We start from the raw sequence: 18,458 nt of genomic DNA, 5'->3' as shown, positions 1-18,458 counted from the left end.
GAGAACCGATGGTGACCCTGGGAGTGGGGCGGGGGATGGATGGAGAAGAGTGTACAGAATACACACCTGCAGCAGAATCCCACCTCCCCCTTGCTACCCCTGGAATGACGACGCCTTCGACCCCCACCCCTTTCTCGGTGATGCTGAATGCTAGCCCCGAGAACTGCTGATGCCTGATTGGGATTTCGGGCCCCCAGGGAATGTTAATTGAACATGCTTATGTTTTGGGCAAATGTTACATGTAAACGCATGGCAGACTAGGTTAAAAAAAATGATGCAAGTTGGTTACAGGTTACCAAAAGTGTCGTGTCCCCTCCTTCAAAGGAGGAAGGAGACACCGCGACAGGCGCGAAAACCCTTCCTTCTGGGCGGGCAGGAACGCGAGCTTTTGGTACCGAAAGGCTAAAGCCGCAGACCCGCGCCCCAGACCGCGCGCGCGCCCCTGGGGCTCGAACTCCCTCCCGCGTGCACGGGGAGCGGGTTCCTCGCACACGCACACGCACGAGGCCAGCTGCTCTCTCACGTCGCCGACGCTTCACCGGGGACCGGGCGCGCGAATCCGCGGCCTGAGCAGATAAGCGGAGCCCGGCGCGAGACCAGAGAGCGCATGGCCGCCAGCGCAGTTAGCTGGGAAAGGGAAGCAACAGCCCTCTCTCTCTCCCCATACCCGTGCGCCTTCCTCGTTCGCGGGCCCCGCCCCCCAGCTTTTCCGGCTTATCCCCACCCCCCCTTCTCCCGCGCGCGGCGCGCCGCTAAGGTAGCGGCGCGCGTGCGTGCGCGTGCGCAGGCCAGGCCCTAGGAAGTGGAGGGGGTCTAATAAACGCTGTATAGTTCCTGGTTTTAACCCTTTAGCGACCGAACGCTAACAGCTCCTTAGGTTTACGTGCCTGCGCAAAGCGGCGGCGCGCCCTCTCCCAGCCCGCACCGCGCATGCACGGGAGGTGGGGGGGGAGGTGAATGGGGGGATGGTGGTAGGGGTGTTCACGGCCAGCTCGGCATTCTGTGCTCGTGCAGGAATAGGAGGACAGCTATCGCCACGGACGTGCACAGTTTCCCCCTCCCCCCCACCCCGTACCCTCCCCCAACTCCAAAAACACACGCTAATCCCCCCCCAAAAAAACACTGCCCATCCAGCCACCCCAATAGCCCTGAGCCCACCTCTCCGCACCCAGGCCTGTGTGTGTAGGGAGTACGGGCAAGGGTCCGTGGCGGTGCTGGGCTGCAGGTAAGCGCGGTCTGGGCGGCGGGGCCTGGGACTGAGGGGTGCGGGAAGAGCAGCGGGGACGCGGATGGGGGGCCGGGCGGCGGGCGGGCGAGTGCAGCGCCTCGGCGGGGGCGGCCCGGCTGAAGCGCGTGCCCGCCCCGGGATGTGCAAGCGGCTCGCGGCTCCGGGGCCGGGCCCGGGTGAGGCCGGGCGCGGCTCTCGCGGGGCTGCAGCGGGGCGGCGGCGGCGGCGGCGGCGGCGCGCTCTCTCTCTCTCTCCAGTCTATGCTCGGGGAGAGTTCCGCCGCCGCCGCGGCTCGCACCGCCGCAGTGCATCGGGGCAGGAAGCACAGGCTGACAGGCCTGCACACTGGTGGCCCCGATCTCGCCACCGCCCCGGTCTTACGGTCCCCGCTCTCGTTTGTTTGAGGCTGTGCAGCGCCCGGGCTGGGGGAGGCTGAGTTGGGCACGGGAATGGCCGAGCCGGGCAGATCGCCCCTCCCCCGCGGCGGAGGGAGCTGTGCTCGGAGGCGGGCGGGCGGGTGCCTGTTTCCCCAGCCGCGCGCGAGGCCGCTCCCCGCTCCTCGACCCCCCCCTCCCCTTCCCGGTCGCGGAGGGGGAGGGGGGACCCGGCGCGAGCCGGACGGGGAGTGCGCGGGGCGCGAGCTCTCGGCTGGGCTCGCGGGCAGGCGGCCCCGCGCGCCACTGGCTGCCGCTGCCGCTGCCGCCGCCACCGCGGCTGCTCTGTGTGCACCTCAGCCGGGCTGGATGCTCTGCTGCCAGCCTCGCGGTGCACCGTGCATTCGTTTTCTTTTGCTCTTATGCAATGACCTTGGCGGTGCGAAAAGACGCCCCCCCCCCAAATATCAACTTTCTGCCACATGTTTTAGCGGAAGTTATGAACTCGATATACGGTTTTCCGTGAGCCGGAAAAGGCTTCTGTTTCAAAACAAATGTAAACGGCCTTTTTCAGCTGTGCCCTGTCTCTGTTACTGGGTCTAGAAGGGGAAAAGTTTACACCCAAACCTTGGTTAGTTTTTGAGGCCTCTTGAGCACATCCTTCCTACTTTCAGGTCTCACTGCTGTAGGGTGACAGTGTGGGGAGTGGTCAGCGAAACAGAAGAACTTCCCCCCTGGGGCCAAGGACCCTGCTGGAGCCTCTTGCTTTCTGTAAGTTGAGATATTGCCCTGGTTTCCCCTCCCCTCAGTAGGTAACTGTAACTACAGTTGGGAAGTTCAAAATGAGCTCAGCTAAGAACTGTAGTGAGAGAAGGTCTGAACTTGCTAGCTCTCATTACTAGTGAGGAATTGGAATCACCAAACATTTTTTCTCCCCAAACATCTCTGCAGCATCCTCTGCCCAGGCTCCTGTCCACTCCTGTTTTGGAGTGGATGATCAGTGCCCACCTGCTGTTGTTACACACTGGCTGGTACAGCTTTTAGAAGTGTGCAAATCTTGGGATCATAGAGAAACTGGAAGGGCCTTATAGGGCATCTAGTCTCATTATATAGATGAAAAGGAAATTAAGTGACTTATGTCACGCCTGTAGTGTCAGAAATGGGATTCGAACTGAGGTCCTGTTTTCTTTCCACCAACATGTATTGCCTGCTCATTGGATTTAGACCTTTTATTAGGACACCAATGATTAATTTGCAGATTTTATCAATAAGAAACAACAGTTCAATCTCTATAGCCATTTTCTAAAACCACACTTAGATTTCATTTGTGTCGAGTGCTCAGAGTGGAGAATTTCCTTTATCCATGAAGAGCTGCACTTTCCATCTTAGAGCTAGGAAAGGGCCTTGTTCTTGGTCTCCCAAATCCAGTTTATGTTACAGGTGACATTTGAACTCCCTAACTCCAAGGCCCGCTCTTTGTGCAAGGCCATGTCACCTCTCACCTATACCCAGCCATATCTGCAAATAACTAAGGGATGTTAGTTCAGAGGATTATAGATTTAGAGTTGGAAGGGACCTTAGGGGTTATTGAGTCCAGTCTTCTCCAATCTTCTTTACAGATGAGGAAACTGAGCCTCAGAGTATTTAAATGACTTGTTCAAAGTCATGGAGCCAGGCATTGAATGAGAGCTGGAGCTGGAAGGGACCTTAGAAGCTATTTTGTGTCTAGTCCAGCTGCTTTATTGTACTGGTGAGGCCCAGGGAGATTAACCTGCCCCAGCTTACTCAGATGATGTTAGAGGTAGGGTGTAGAACCACATTCTCTGATTCCAGAGCCATTGTACTTTCCACTTGACAATACTGAGTAATTACACATTCTTTATGAATTTCCCAGAATTTGACTAGCTATACAATGTGGAGTTGGAAGGAAACCTAGATATTATTTTGTCAAACCCTAGTCTCAGAGTTAGAAGTGGTCTTAGAGTCCATTTGATCCACCCCATACTCTCTGACAAGTAAAGAAACAGTTATAGAGAGGGGGAATAAAATCATGCAGAAAGTTAGTGACAGAGCTTAGATTAGAAAAAAGGCATCCCATCTCACAGTCCACAGACACTGCAAAAATTAGCAGAATAAAAAGAGGACAAACTCAGCTATGTCCTCTTGCCTGTATTAGAATTATTAGCTGCTCTGGCCCTCATTGTTTCTGCTCCACTTTAAAAGATAGTACCTGTGCTTTCATATTTCTGGAAAGCCCATCTGCCGTCTGGTTTGTCAGACATTGATAATGAGGACTGATCAAGGACAAACAGTCCAGGGGTACTGACTTGTCATGGGATTTTAAGCTGAAAGTAGTTTCAGAAAGAATGATATTTAACATCACCCCCCCTTTTTTTTGCCAGCTTTCAGTGGCCTCAAATTCCTTTAAAGCAGGTATTCTTAACTTTTTCTGTGTTGTGAACTCCTTCACCAATCTAGTGAAGCCTAAGGATCTCTTCTTAGAAGAACATTTTTAAATACAGAGGATTACAAATGACACCAATTATATTGAAATGTGGGTATCAAGGGTTTTTTTTTTTAATTCATATTCATAGATCCCAGGCCTAAGAACTCTTGCTTTAAAGGGACATTTCTTCTTTGGAAATGAGACTAAAAATGCAATTTCCATTGATTTTAGAATCATAGGCTTTTCAAAGCTGGGAAAGCTTGAGGTATAGGTAATTAGATCATATCTTTTCATCTGGGAAGAGGTTATTCAAATTGGTGAGGATGAAACGGGTGAGATAAATTTAAGTATTTCATGTTTTTGCCTAAAGTAGACTTGGGCCCTTTCCTACTTGCTAATAGTAGAGGTTATGTCACTGGGAATATTTCAGTTTACCTGAATTACATGGTTTGTGGTTCAGTTCCACCCAAACATTTATTCAACACCTTCTGCTCTGTGACAGGTAATGCTTTCAAGGGGATTCCAATCAACTGGTTTTTATATCAGTTGGGATATGGCAAAATACCCTCACCTCAAAAAAGTCATTGTACTATTCCTTACTGTGGCAAATAAAGCCAAGTCTCTCATTTTTCCTATGGTCAGACTCCAGGAAAGGCTGTCGTAGTAATGCAGGATCCTACAATGCAGGAATCTTGTTCCCACATTGAGGTGAGGATTAGAATATTTTTGTCCCATGAGAGGAGGATTCATAGAATCAGAAAATTTTTTGGTCGTTTTCTTCTGATAAGGATGTGGGTGGGATTTTTGTAGCAGACAAACTTTTATTAAGCCTCTGCTGCATGCCAGGTGCAGTGGTAAGCCCTGGGGATACAGAAAGAGGAAAAAGACAGTTCCTGCCCTTAGGGAGCTTACAGTCTACTGGGAGACACCACATCAAGCAAAGATGTACAGAGAAGCTACATATGGGATAAATAGGAAATAATTAACAGTGGGAAGGCACTAGAAGCTTCTTGTAGAACATGGTATTTTAGTCAGGACTTAAAGGAAACCAGGGAGGGCAGGAGGCTGAGATGAAGAAGGAAAGCATTCAGGTCTTGGGGGGGCAGCCAGAGAAAAGTCTGGAGCTGAGATAGCCAGAAGGGCAGCGTCGCTGGATCCAGCTTGTTGAAGAGTAAGGCTTAAGAACACTGTAATGGTAGGAGGGGGATAGGTTATGAAAGGCTTTGAGTAACAAATAGAGGAATGTATAGAGGTGATTGAGAGCTGCTGAAGTTTGAGTTGGAGGTGGAAGGGTGTATGTGACATGGTCAGAACTGTGCTTTAGAAAATCTCTTTGTGGTTCAATGAAGATAGACTGGACTGGGGTGAGACTTGAGGCAGGCAGACACATCAGCCGGCTATTGCAATAGTATAGGTGGGAAGTGATAAGGATTTACACCAGAATGGTGGCAGTATCAGGAGAGAAGGGGCATATAGGAGAGATGGATCCACAGGCCTTGCCAATAAATTGGATATGGGAGGTGAGAAATGTGAGAAGTTGAGGATGACACCTAGTTTATGAGCCTGAAGGACTGGGAGAATGGTGTTACCCCTACAATTATAGGGAAGGTGGAAAAGGGGCAGGGTTCAGAGGGAAAAGGACTTCAATTTTTGAGTTTGAGATGTCTGAAAGGCTGTAGGTGATGTGAGATTGGAGGTAGGCAGAGAGACTGGGGCAAGATAGGTAGATTTGAGAATCATTAGGCTACAGGTGGTCATTAAATCCATGGAAGTTGATGAGGTCACCAAGTGAAGTAGTATAAAGAGAGAAGAGAAAAGAAGAGGGCATGATCTGGATAAGAATTCAACAAGGAGACTGAGGAGCAATCAGATTAGTAGGAAGAGTGCCAGGACACAGCAGTGTCATGAAAACCTAGAGAGAAGAGAGTGTCAAGGAGAAGAGGGTAATCAACAGTGTCAGAGGTTCTGTAGATGTGAAGGAGAGTGGATTGAAAAAAAGGCCACTGGAATTGGAAATTAAGAGATCATTGGTAACTTTGCAGAGAGCAGTTTTGGTGGAGTGAAGAGGTTGGAAGCTGGAAGGGATTTAAGAAGAGTCAGAGGAGAGAAAGTAGAGGCACAAATTCTAAATGGCCTTTTAAAGTTTAGCCACAAAGGGCAGAAAGAGATATAAGAAGAATCCAGTGGGAGTTTTTTCAGGATGGAGGATTTTGGGGATGGGGTTTACTGCCTTGGTCAGTAGGAGTATCTTTGATTCTGCATCTGGGCCCTTAGGTTGTTGGATGAGCCAAACAAATGAGCTGGAAGATGCCTTTGAATCTGCTCCTGAGGCAGGGTAGACAAACCAACCTTGGGTCTACAACTGCATGGCCAGTGTAGATCAAGTTCACTTTGGTACTGAAATAATAGCTAAATCCTCCTACCACCCCCCCAGGAGGAAACTGGAGGAAGATCCGAAGTTGGTAATAAGAGCGAAGGAAAAAAAACCATTATTTTGATTATGAGAGTATGAAAGAGAGGATACTTGAATATGAAAATGGAAAAATTTCTAGTGAAGGCTTATTCCCTGAAATTGAACCCTGTCTGGTTAGTGCTTTATTAGATAGAACAAACGTAGCAAATTCTTCAATAAACTAGGGATCTATTACATTCCATAGACACAAACTTTTGAAGAAAAAGTTTGAAATATATTTATTATATTAAAAATTCTAAAGCCTTAGCTGGAGGTTGAAATAATTTGGCTTATAGGATAGTTGTACTTTTTTTTAATCTTTAGAATGCAATTTTAAAAAATCTTGAATTATCTATCTAGATCAGGAGTGGGGAACCTACACCCTTTATGCCACTTGTGGCCCTCTAGGTCCTCAAGTGCAGCTCTTTGAATTCAAACTTCACAGAACAAATCACCTTAATAAAAGGATTTGTTCTGTAAAACTTGGACTCAGTCAAAAGGCCACACCTAATGACCTAGAGGTCACAGGTTCCCCACCCCCGATTTTAGATAAAACACTAAAGCATCTAACACTGTACCTGCCTGCCTAAATGTGGGACTTGAACTCCCTACCACCTATTCTTGAGTTTCCTGTTGCTGCCTCCAATACTGTATCCCTTTTCCATTTAGACTCAGAGTTGCTTCAAGTCCCTGTACTCCTGTAGTGATTCCATACTCTTTCCTCATTGTTGTTCTTCCTTTGAAACTATCTTAAACATGGGTAAGACCTCATTCCTTCCCCTAATAATTTCTTAGTAGGCTAAACCCATCAAATTTATGAATGTGTGTGTGTGTGTGTGTGTGTGTGTGTGTGTGTGTGTGTGTGTGTGTGTGTATTCCCCTTAAGAAACATAATCACAGTATTCTTTGTTTAGAATTTGAGAGCTTGATGATTCCCTACTTTTTTTTTCCTCTTTCAGGTTTGGAGTATCACTGATCAGAGTTATTCTGATCTGAAGAATTTTGGTGTTTTAAATCATTAAGATAATTGCCTAAATTGTTCATGGTAAATATGACATTTAATAGTTTTCAGTTAAATTTCAGTAAATTAATTTGATGTTTGCTTTAAAAAAAACATGTTTCAGATAAAGATCATGCATTGATGTACTTTTGGTTTGGTTTAAAGAAAAGTATAATTGCCTCATACTGATTCTGAGGGGATTAAAAGGAAATGAAACGGTTTTGAAGAGAATAAATTCAAATGACAATGTAAAAATCATGGGGCTTAGTAAAAAATTCCTTGTTATGATGCTGAGTATTTTAATTCTAGCCTTAAGCTTCCAGGAGTACATCCAGAAAAGTAGTATTGTAGTAATTACAAAGCCCAAGACAAACATCTATTACTTATTCTTCACTTTTGTCAGGCACATTTGTTATATTTCAGTCACATATTTATCTAGATGTTGGATGTTTCAGCATATACCCAAGAGGTACCATCTATCTTCCAAGCCTTCGTCTAGTCCCTGGCAATCCTTTAGTCTGCCCCAGGGTTATTTTGGACTCCTTTCCAGACTTTTTAGCAATATCCTAGAATTTTCTTTAGTCTGGAAGCCGGTACCCTAGCATTATGGCCTTCTGGTGTATTTGAATGTTAATTTTCTCCTTTTATGATGAAGCTAATATCTAGTTAACATCCAGTTAAAATCACTGAGTATTAATTGCTCAACCACTGGCTCTGTGGTGATGTTATAGATACAAACAAGAGTGATGATTCAGTAAGCCAGAGATCCTATTCTTAGTTCTTGAAACTGTTATTTTAATATTCCATGTGCTGAGGTACTTGGATCCATCCTCTTATTAATGAATGAGTGAATAAATTATTGAATTAAAAAATCATTTACTAAATGTGTTAGGTGCCCAGCACTCTACTACTTCCTGGCAATATAAATATTTTTTTTTCTTTTTTGCTAGGCAGTGGGGTAAAGTGACTTGCCCAGAGTCACACAGCTAGTAAGTGTTATGTGTCTGAGGCTAGGTTTGAACTCAGGTCCTCCTGACTCCAGGGCCAGTGCTCTTTCCACTGCGCCACCTAGCTGCCCCACAAATATTTTTTAAAAGGAGATAATTCCTGACTTCAGGGAACTTAAATTCTAATTTTTGTTGTTTAGTTGTGTCCAGTTCTTTGCTACCCCATTTGGGGTTTTCTTGGCAAAGATACTGGAGTAGTTTGCCATTTCCTTCTTCAGCACATTTTACAGATGAGGAAAATGAGGCAAACAGGGTTAAGTGACTTGCCTAGGGTCATACAACTAATAAGTGTCTGAGACTGGATTTGAACTCAGGTCTTCCTGACTCCAGGACTAGTCCTTTATCCATAGAGCCACCTTGGCTGCCCCTTACATTCTAATAAGATAAGACAAATACATAAAGGGGAGAGGTCACCAGGGAGGGGAATTTTGTTCTGAGGATAAGGAAAGTGGGGAAGAGGCAGGGTTTGAAAGAAGGATTACAAATTCCAAGACTGGCAGATGGTGAGATGATCTGAGGGAATCTGAAGCTTGGTCTGCCCCCTAGGGTGGTCAAGTAGAGAGTGTAGGCTAAGTGGGCTACTCAGTGACAAATCATTGGGTTGGCCTCTAAGATACGTGCTCCAAAGATAGTGGATTATGGACTATGGACAAGCATTCAGGAAGACTTAGGTATGATGTGGGCACTGCTACCATTGTAGTTCATGACCTCTCTTTGTCTTTTAATTTAATTTTTTCCCCATAAATTCTTCATAGAAGATTTACCCAGCAATTTAGAATTCTTCATCTGATTTTGTTGTTATAATATACTTTATTATTTTAGGGTTAGCCAAATTCCTAATAAATGGGAAACTGGAATTAAAAAAAATAGTTTAGTTATCCTTTCTTTGCTCTCAAAACAGACTCTTATATTGATTGTAACAGGTCTTCTAGGCTTAAAAAAACAAAAAAAAGGTATACTTGTAGTTAAGTTTATCTCATTATATCATGTCCTGGATTGTTTCATTCACTGGTAATATTTAAACTTTGCTTTCTTTTTTTTCTGTAGGAGTTTTTCATCAGTATGTCTGAAACCATTAAATATAATGATGATGATCATAAAACTCTTTTTCTGAAAACATTAAATGAACAACGTCTGGAAGGAGAATTTTGTGATATTGCTATTGTGGTAGAAGACGTGAAGTTCAGGGCACATAGATGTGTGCTTGCTGCTTGCAGTACCTACTTCAAAAAGCTTTTCAAGAAGCTGGAGGTGGATAGTTCATCTGTAATAGAGATAGATTTCCTTCGTTCTGACATATTTGAGGAGGTTTTGAACTACATGTATACTGCAAAGATTTCTGTGAAAAAAGAAGACGTAAACTTGATGATGTCATCGGGTCAGATTCTTGGTATCCGGTTTTTAGATAAACTCTGCTCTCAGAAGCGAGATGTATCTAGTCCTGAAGAAAACAACACTCAGGCAAAAAACAAGTATTGCTTAAAAATAAACCGCCCCATTGGAGATTCTACTGACAATCAGGATGATGAAGTAGAAGAAATTGGAGATCAGGATGACAGTCCTTCTGATGACACAGTGGAAGGAACTCCCCCAAGTCAGGAGGATGGTAAGTCACCCACTACCACACTTAGGGTTCAAGAAGCAATCTTGAAGGAGTTGGGGAGTGAAGAAGTTCGAAAAGTAAATTGCTATGGCCAGGAAGTAGAATCTATGGACACCTCAGAATCAAAAGACTTGGGGTCCCAGACTCCTCAAGGTTTAACATTTAATGATGGCATAAGTGAAGTGAAAGATGAACAGACCCCTGGTTGGACAACAGCCACCAGTGACATGAAATTTGAGTACTTACTCTATGGTCACCGGGAACAGATTGCCTGTCAAGCATGTGGAAAGACATTTTCAGATGAAGCCCGCTTGAGAAAGCATGAAAAACTCCATACAGCAGACAGGCCATTTGTTTGTGAAATGTGTACCAAAGGCTTCACCACACAGGCCCACCTGAAAGAACACCTGAAAATCCACACTGGATATAAGCCTTATAGCTGTGAAGTGTGTGGGAAATCATTTATCCGTGCCCCGGACTTAAAAAAACATGAAAGAGTTCATAGTAATGAGAGACCTTTTGCTTGTCACATGTGTGACAAAGCCTTCAAACACAAGTCCCATCTGAAAGATCATGAAAGAAGACACAGAGGGGAAAAGCCTTTTGTTTGTAGCTCCTGTACAAAGGCGTTTGCCAAGGCATCTGACCTCAAACGCCATGAGAACAATATGCACAGTGAGAGGAAACAGGTCCCCACCAGTGCCATCCAGAGTGAGACTGAACAGTTGCAGGCAGCTGCTATGGCGGCTGAGGCAGAGCAACAGCTTGAGACCATAGCTTGTAGTTAGGTGCAATCAGAGATCAAGGGAAAGTGGCACTCTTTATACCCGAGAGACAGTTATTGCATAGACTTTGAGATTAAACTGGTCAAAAATGAATTTTTTAAGACTGGTCACTGTATTTTTGTGGAAACTTGTGAAGAGTTGTTGTCATTGAACTGAAGACGGTGCTTCTTGGTTAGATGCTTTAAAAACTTTTCAAGGAAATATTTCCTCAGAATTCTGACCAAATGGTTTTACTGTCGCACGTAGCAAATCGTAGTATTATTGCCAGTTTGCTGTTCATTTTTTAAATGGTTTTAATTTGAGAATTCTTGTATAAGTCATAGAAGTAAAAAAAAAAACTACCTTTTTAATTCTTGTATTCCTATTGCACTTGGAGTGTGTTATACAGAATGAATAATGGGGTACATTGATTTCTTAATCAACATTTTGTGACTGCTGGTCAAATCAAATTTTTATTCCTTAGAAAGACAACAGTGGGAACACTTATTAAGCACCTTCCCTGTTCAGAGTGCCATGCTAGCTGTTGGGGAGAGGTATACAGTTTACGTGAGACATGGTCCCAAGTGCAGAACATGTAGAAGCAGAAAATGCTTGATGAATGATTGACCATGAGCTGAGCAATCAAAACGTATCATTAGAAGTCATGAAAGTACAAATTGATATTAACATTTTGTCTATTTATTTTATCAGGTTTTTTTTTCTGTATTCAGTGAAATCCACATGTTGGCTGCCTTGTCGCCAGGGTTCTTCATCACTTTGTTGCTCCTCACCTCCCTAATCTGACTTTCTTCCCCTCCTTACATACACTGAATTATATTGTACAGCAGGCTGTATGGTCCACTTGGTTTATTGGTATGGCCAGAGTAAGCACTTGTCATCTTGAGGTCAAGTACTTAGAGCCTTCCTATTTTAAGGTGTCCCTTGCTATATGAAGTATTGTTTCAAAAAGTCATTTTAAAAGTAGGGGAATGTTACAATGGATTATGGCAACTAGAGATAGGAATATGACTCTTGGAGACAAGTTTTTTGTGTGCATACTTAATTGCCTACCAACTTTATCAAACTCAATAATTGCAATTGATTTCAAAATGGAATTTTAAAAAAAATTCAAGAACAAGACTGTTTAATATTAAGTTGATATTTGAAAGAAGAGTGTTAACTAAATGCACTTCTTCATATATATTTGTATAACTCAGAGTTACATCAATCTGTTGAACTCTTTGCAGGATATGATTTATGTCAAGAAGCCACAAAGTTGCAGCATATGTAAATTAATAATAAAAAAGTCTTTTTAATTGTGTAAATAGTATAGAATTTTCAATGTTACATATTTCAAGTAAATATGGACAGAGCTGCACTTTTCTTTGCACATTTGATTAGAATACATTTTAAGTCTGCAACAAACATTTATGACCAACATAAAAGCTGCCAGGCTAATTGTTTCTGTTTGCTTCATCATTGCTTGCATTTCTACTTAGAAATTAAGAATGCCTTTTTGTAGCTGTTAAACTGATTCTAATGATGAACTTTGTTTCACTTTTAATGTATATGATTCGTTTGACCACCTTCTTTAAAAATTCTTTAAAATTCATCAGTAGCTTGGAATATCTTCTATAATAAAACATTAATTATTTTAGAATATTTTAAAATCAAAGAAATTACCATAATTTTTATTCCTGATTTTGTGTTGCTGTTTTTTTTTAAGCTTAAAATAATTTCCTTTCTCGGCTTATAATAGCACCAGTCATAGAATAGATTTAAAAAACCAGATTCAGTTTGTAAAACTTTGTTGAGCTTTATAGGGGGAAATTGTCGATGTATTTATTGGCAAAACATTTTATTTTGTTTTTAAAGTAGTTGAATTTATTTACACAAAAATGTTTATTGTCTACTAAAGACAGCCCTACCATATTTTCTAAATTTTCTTCTAATAATAAAAACTAACATTTATATGGCACTCTTAGGTTTGCAAAGCACTTTACATACATTATCTCATTTGTGCCTCACAACTATCCTGTGAGGTAGGTGCTATTATTACCATTTCATAGATGTGGAAACGGGCTGAGAGGTCATAGCAACAGAGATGTAGAACTGGGAAAGTACTGGAGCCTGCTGAGTCCAAGCCTTCATTTTACAGATGAGGAAACATAGGCCTGCCTAGAGATTACGTGATTTGCCCAGGGTGACACACAGTGTGTGAAGCAGCTTTTTGACCGGGTTCTTTCTGATTTTAGGCCTAATGCTCTATCCATGACATGGTGCTGTTCTCATGGTCTATAAGAATAATTGGGCAGCAAACAACTAATCTAAGATGTTTTTCACCAAAGTAAGGTAAAAATAAAATAACTTCTCAGCTGTAACTTTTATAGGAAGCTATTTGAGGACATGCTAACTGTATTTAACAAAAGATATTTGTCATTTCATTTTCAGTTTTTTAGAAACAGTTTGGATTCTGTTACCATTGTGATGTATTTTGCCTTTCCACATATTGCGGGAAGAAAATGCATTTTTTTCCTATGCACTATTCACTGCCTACTACACCATACTTAGTTATGTTTTTCCCTCTGGCTTTATGACAGAATCTGGGCTGGCTGAAAAAAATGAATTAGGCAACAAATGGAACACCAGATTTGAAGTCAGAAGACCTATATACAAATACCAGCTTTTCCTCTAGCTGTACTACTGTACACTAGACATTTAATGTTTTTTAACCTGTTTTCTGAATTTTAAAATAAGAAATAACTTCCTTGCCTATCATACAGGATTGTGTGAAAAATTAGGTGAAATATATGTATAAGTATTTCTATAAAGTTCTATATATTGAAAAAGCTCTTATTGCTTGGGCACTCAGGTGAGAGAGATTGGAAAGGAGGTAAAAGGAGCGCTAGTCTCCTTGAGCTCCTCCTTCCTCAAGTAAGCTGTCTCAGTTCTAGATAAGGCTACAGCATTGTTAGATTGTGTCAGTGCACTGACCCGTTTATTGTGAGTAGTCAGTTGGAGTTACGTAGCTGTCTAGTCCTGCTGTCCCTGACACTGTATCTTGGGATTTGGAGCTGGGATGAATCTCAGAGATGTAATCCAACCCCCTTCATTTTTGTAGAAGAGGAAACAGAAATGACGTGTCCAGAGTCACAAAAGTAGCTAAATAGGGTTTGAATCCAGGTTGCTTGAGCTTCAAGCTGAAACTAGACATTATAAATGTAGATATTGCCTCCATATTGCTTAAAAATCATGTCTCCCATGTCTTTTTTGTACAGACATACTGTTTTGCTTCAAGTATCATTCTTCTAGGACAGGCCTGCACAACCTACAGCCTGTGGGCTGCTTACGGTTCCTTGCAGCATGCCAAAGAATTTTGGGCAGCCCATGAAAGATGTAGAGGAAATCCTTTGGCGTGCTGCAGGTTGTGCAGGTCTGCTGTAGAACTTGAGGAATTTCTGAGCAAAAGATTTTTAGGAGATCTAGATCCTTGCTTTGATTCTGCTTAAATGTGTGGCTTTGGGCACATGGTTTACTCTCTCATGGTCTTAGTTATCTCATCTGTGTAGTGAAGACTTGCTGTGTTTTTATGAGTTCAAGAACTCTACTTAGCTGCTGATTAATTTTGTCACTTTAGTAAATAGGAGTAAGAATATCTAATAATATTAATAAAATAAAGGTTTCTGAGGTTGACAACTAGCTGATACTTAAATCTCCCCTCAATTTGTTTTAAAGTAGAAATGTTAGAGGAAAGGGTAGGGGGTGGGTTAATAAGATTTGTAGCTGGAATGTTTAGAGATCTTTTAGCCTAACTCATTTATCTTACAGATGAAGAAAACCTGCAGGAGTTCTAGACTTATATTCAGTTCAGTAGAAAGAACACTGAATCTAGCACAGGACCTGGGTTCATATCCCAACTTTGTTGATGATTACTACATGTGTAACTTTGGGCAAGTCAGCCTCACAGGGCCTTAATTTTCTCATCTTATTAAAATACTGAGTTTGGACCAGATGGTCTTAGGTGGTCTAGATGTGCCTTCTAGCTCCAGACTTATGATGCTAGGTAGTAGTTTGAGCCCAAATCTGACTCAGTTCAGTGCTCCTACATCACCATACTGGCTTTTTAATTGTGCAAATTCAGGCAGCTCCCAGTTTACAGATGTATTGCTGTATATCCATGTGTAAGCCAGTTTGGGTCATGGAATAAAAAACTTCCATAGGAATGATTAGTGCACAAAAGCCTAATTCATAATCTAGCTAATTCAGTGTTAAGAATGATGACAAACCCGTTATGGATCCTAGAAGTAAGGGGCAACACAATTAGCAAAATTTTAATGTTGAAAAAATTTGTCCATTACATCCTTACCTTATGACATCCCTATGCTATTATTAATCTCATGCTACCCTAAACTTCGAACTGTAGTGCCACATTCTACCTTGTCCTGTTTTTCCAAATGCTCTGTGGTATAATTTTTTTTAATTAAATTTTTGTTGGTAACACTTTAAATTCCAAACTGTCTCCATCCCTCCCCACCCCACATGAGAGAAAGCCACCATACAAATAGATATAAAACCATAATATGCACACTTCTATTTATCAGTTCTTTCTCTGGAGGTAGATAGCATCATCCTTCAATAGGTCCATTATAGTTGACTTGAATATTTCTAGTACACCCTGTTAATTATTCTTTGAACAATATTGCTGTTAGTATATGCAATGTTCTCTTGGTTCTGCTCACTTCACTTTTCATTATTTCATGCACGTCTTTCCATGTTTTTCTAAAATCAACCAGCTCATCATTTCTTACAGCACGGTAGTATTCTATCACAATCATATACCACAACTTGTTTAGCTAATTCCCCAATTGATGGGCATCCCCTCAATTTTTAGTTCTTCGCCACCACTCTGAGGTATAAAATGACTTGCTCTTTTCTGAAACAATTCCCATTAGTTCTTTGGAGCTAATCTCAGTTGAGTGTTAGGAGGAAAGCAGTCTAATCTGATTAGACCAGTTAACACCAATGTGTGAATGGCTGGTAACTCCTTCACCTTCCCAAAGGTATGTGTGTTCGGACAATGAGAGGAAATTAAATGTATCAGACTGTGATTAGGGGAAAGGATCTGGGTTATTATAGTCTGGTTCTTTCTAAAAGTCTGCCCTTGAGATTAGATTTCCTCTAAATTCCTGCTTTTTATAGCATTCTCTGGTTATGAGCCCATTAAAAATTATTTACAATTCATAAAGTGCTTTCTAGATACCTTGTTTGATCTTCTCAGTAACCCTATGAGGTAAATACAAAAGCTATAATAATTATCCCTATTTTATAGGTGAGGAAACAGACTTTAGAAAGAACGTCATGACTAGTGACAAAAATTTTTCTGGATTCCAGTCCAACACTTCTACATGATGCAGCCTGCAGTGATGGCTTGTGTAGCTTAAAGGAAGCTTGTTTGTATGTATAGGTTGTTTAAGAGTCCAGTGTTGGTCAGAATGATAATATCCAATATTACTTTTGTCCTTGGAATATGAATAACTTCTAAAAATATTTGGTATGAAATGGCCCTATCAGATTATATTAGAACACTTCACTATTAATTTTTTTGATTAGTGTGAATTTTTTTCTTTAGATTCTGTTTTAATAATTCCCCCTGTTGAATGATTTATCTTTAACCAAGAACTGCAGATAAAAAATATCCAGGTGGAAGTATTGATATTTTCCTGAGATCAGTTTATATTCTGCATTGTACTGAATTAAAGAGTTTTAGATCCTTTCCTCCCTAATAGCTTATCATTGACAGCAATAAATGACATTGTTTTGAATTCTTGATCTTAATTTGAAAAAAAAAATCTGGTGCTATAAATAAATACAACTTCTCTGTGTTAGTGATTTTATTGGTGAATATTTGACTTGTAAATAAGAACAGTCTTGGGGCCATAGGATTGTTGATATAGATCCAGAAGCATCTTTAGAGGTTTAATACTGAACCATTTTAAATAATTCATAATAAGCAGAAATGTGCCACAAGACAAAAGCAAGTGAGTTGCTCCCTTTCTGAACATTCTCTTAAAGTAAATGAAGTACTATCATTCAATTTTATTTTAGTGGCTGAGCTCTTAATATAAAATAATGAAAGCTTCATTAATTAAGATGTTTCAGGAAAAGAGGGTTAGGTCTGTTGGTTAGTTTTGGAAAATCCTTTTTCTTCTCTTGTTTTTAAAATTCTGAAATGTCTGTACCCTTTCCTGTTTTGGTGAATACATCCTAATTAACAAGGTGTTTTTTTTTTATGATTGAGGAATTTGTAGTGCCTCTGGTAATTCTGAAACACCAGTTATGATTGTATCATATAGAAAATATAAGAAATTGGGCTGGATAAGTATTAGCCTCAGGAGAGATCACAGAAGTTATGTTTTTAAATACATCTTTTGATTCAGCTTGATCAAGAATCATTTTCCTCTTAGTGATGTCAAAAGCTAAAGGGAAAAAAATATCATTTGCTTTTGCTCCTATTAAATTTTGAAGTCTTTAATGCAGTGGTAAATCCCAATAAAATATATTGCCTAGCAATTTTAGATTTTCTCTAATATCTAATCTGGCTCTGAATTTATTAATGCAAGACAACCATCCAGTTTTTTTTTTAGAGTACAGAGTTGAAAAGAACCCCAGAGATTTAGACTACCTCCTTTATTTTGCAGATGTCAGTCAATAAATAGTAAGTGCTTACTCTGCCAGGGAAACTACCAATTAATTACTTACACAAGGTGATACAAATGGGAAAAAAAACCAAATTTTTTAGTTCAACTGGAAATATTAAGAAATAATATTTCTCTGCCCTTTGCAGACTTCCTTGTTTGATTATGTATAAAAGGAAGAACAAAGTCTAATGTTCCAGGAAATTGATCAAAATGATCAAACTTAACTCGGGTCTAGATAAGATAAGATCATTGCCTCTCCATGATTGCTACCATGAATCGGCTAAGGGCATAGTCCTCTTTATCATTCAAGGATTAAGATACTGATTTTAGGAAAGAAGCCCTTTTTGTCTTTGAGAGGAGTGGTCAAATAAGGAATTGAATAATGACTTCTCTATTTTACCATCTTTTCATTGTTCAAGGGTGCTATAAATGATACTGCAAATCATCTTGGGGTAGAGGGCATGAAGAGACTATGCCAGTTTGCCCATCTCTCTCTAAACTAGAAATGACTATAGAATAATTTTTTTAAAATGGATTCTGGCAGACTTGTGCCTAAATCGCAGAGTTAGGTATTAGTATTTTTTCTTTGATGGGAGTAAAATAGTCTAATTAACTAATTGACTCATTGGAAACATTGGCCTAAATCTGTCTCCAATTTAAGGTGTGAAATTACTTTAAAATATTCCCTCCTCTTGCTAATGACATTCCTATACATAAATGTCAGAGGGTTAATTGAATGGAGTATTTACTTCCATTTCTTGCTTGACAATGCAAGTAAGTGGTTGACTTCCTTGTAGGTAATTGGGTTTAATGATTTAGGAAGAGTTTTAAAAAATGGAACCAACCCAATGACTGTCTCTCTTTATGCATATAACCTCATCTTTTC

At 41.1% G+C, this 18,458-nt stretch overlaps 1 protein-coding gene across 3 annotated transcripts; it reads left to right on the top strand.

The window, feature by feature from the left end:
- The first annotated feature begins 942 nt into the window (after positions 1-942).
- ZBTB14 (zinc finger and BTB domain containing 14) lies at positions 943-16,776 on the top strand. Of its 3 annotated transcripts, XM_020975004.2 has the most exons (5): positions 943-1,225; positions 2,277-2,373; positions 7,170-7,260; positions 7,460-7,545; positions 9,555-16,776. In XM_020975004.2, the coding sequence occupies exons 4-5, from the start codon at positions 7,543-7,545 to the stop codon at positions 10,896-10,898; spliced, it is 1,347 nt and encodes a 448-aa protein (XP_020830663.1). In that variant the 5' UTR covers positions 943-1,225; positions 2,277-2,373; positions 7,170-7,260; positions 7,460-7,542; the 3' UTR covers positions 10,899-16,776. The 3 variants fall into 3 exon arrangements, with proteins under 3 accessions (XP_020830663.1, XP_020830662.1, XP_020830664.1); XM_020975003.2 differs by lacking the exon at positions 7,170-7,260 and having other exon boundaries at positions 944-1,225; XM_020975005.2 differs by lacking the exons at positions 943-1,225; positions 7,170-7,260 and having other exon boundaries at positions 1,863-2,373.
- The last annotated feature ends 1,682 nt before the right edge of the window (positions 16,777-18,458 follow it).

The sequence above is a fragment of the Phascolarctos cinereus genome, unplaced genomic scaffold (genome assembly GCF_003287225.1).
Source record: "Phascolarctos cinereus isolate Bilbo 61053 unplaced genomic scaffold, phaCin_HiC Scaffold_4;HRSCAF=312, whole genome shotgun sequence".
Classification (NCBI taxonomy): domain Eukaryota; kingdom Metazoa; phylum Chordata; class Mammalia; order Diprotodontia; family Phascolarctidae; genus Phascolarctos; species Phascolarctos cinereus.
Note: the sequence above shows the minus strand (reverse complement) of the source record. Positions and strands in the feature narration are given on the sequence as shown.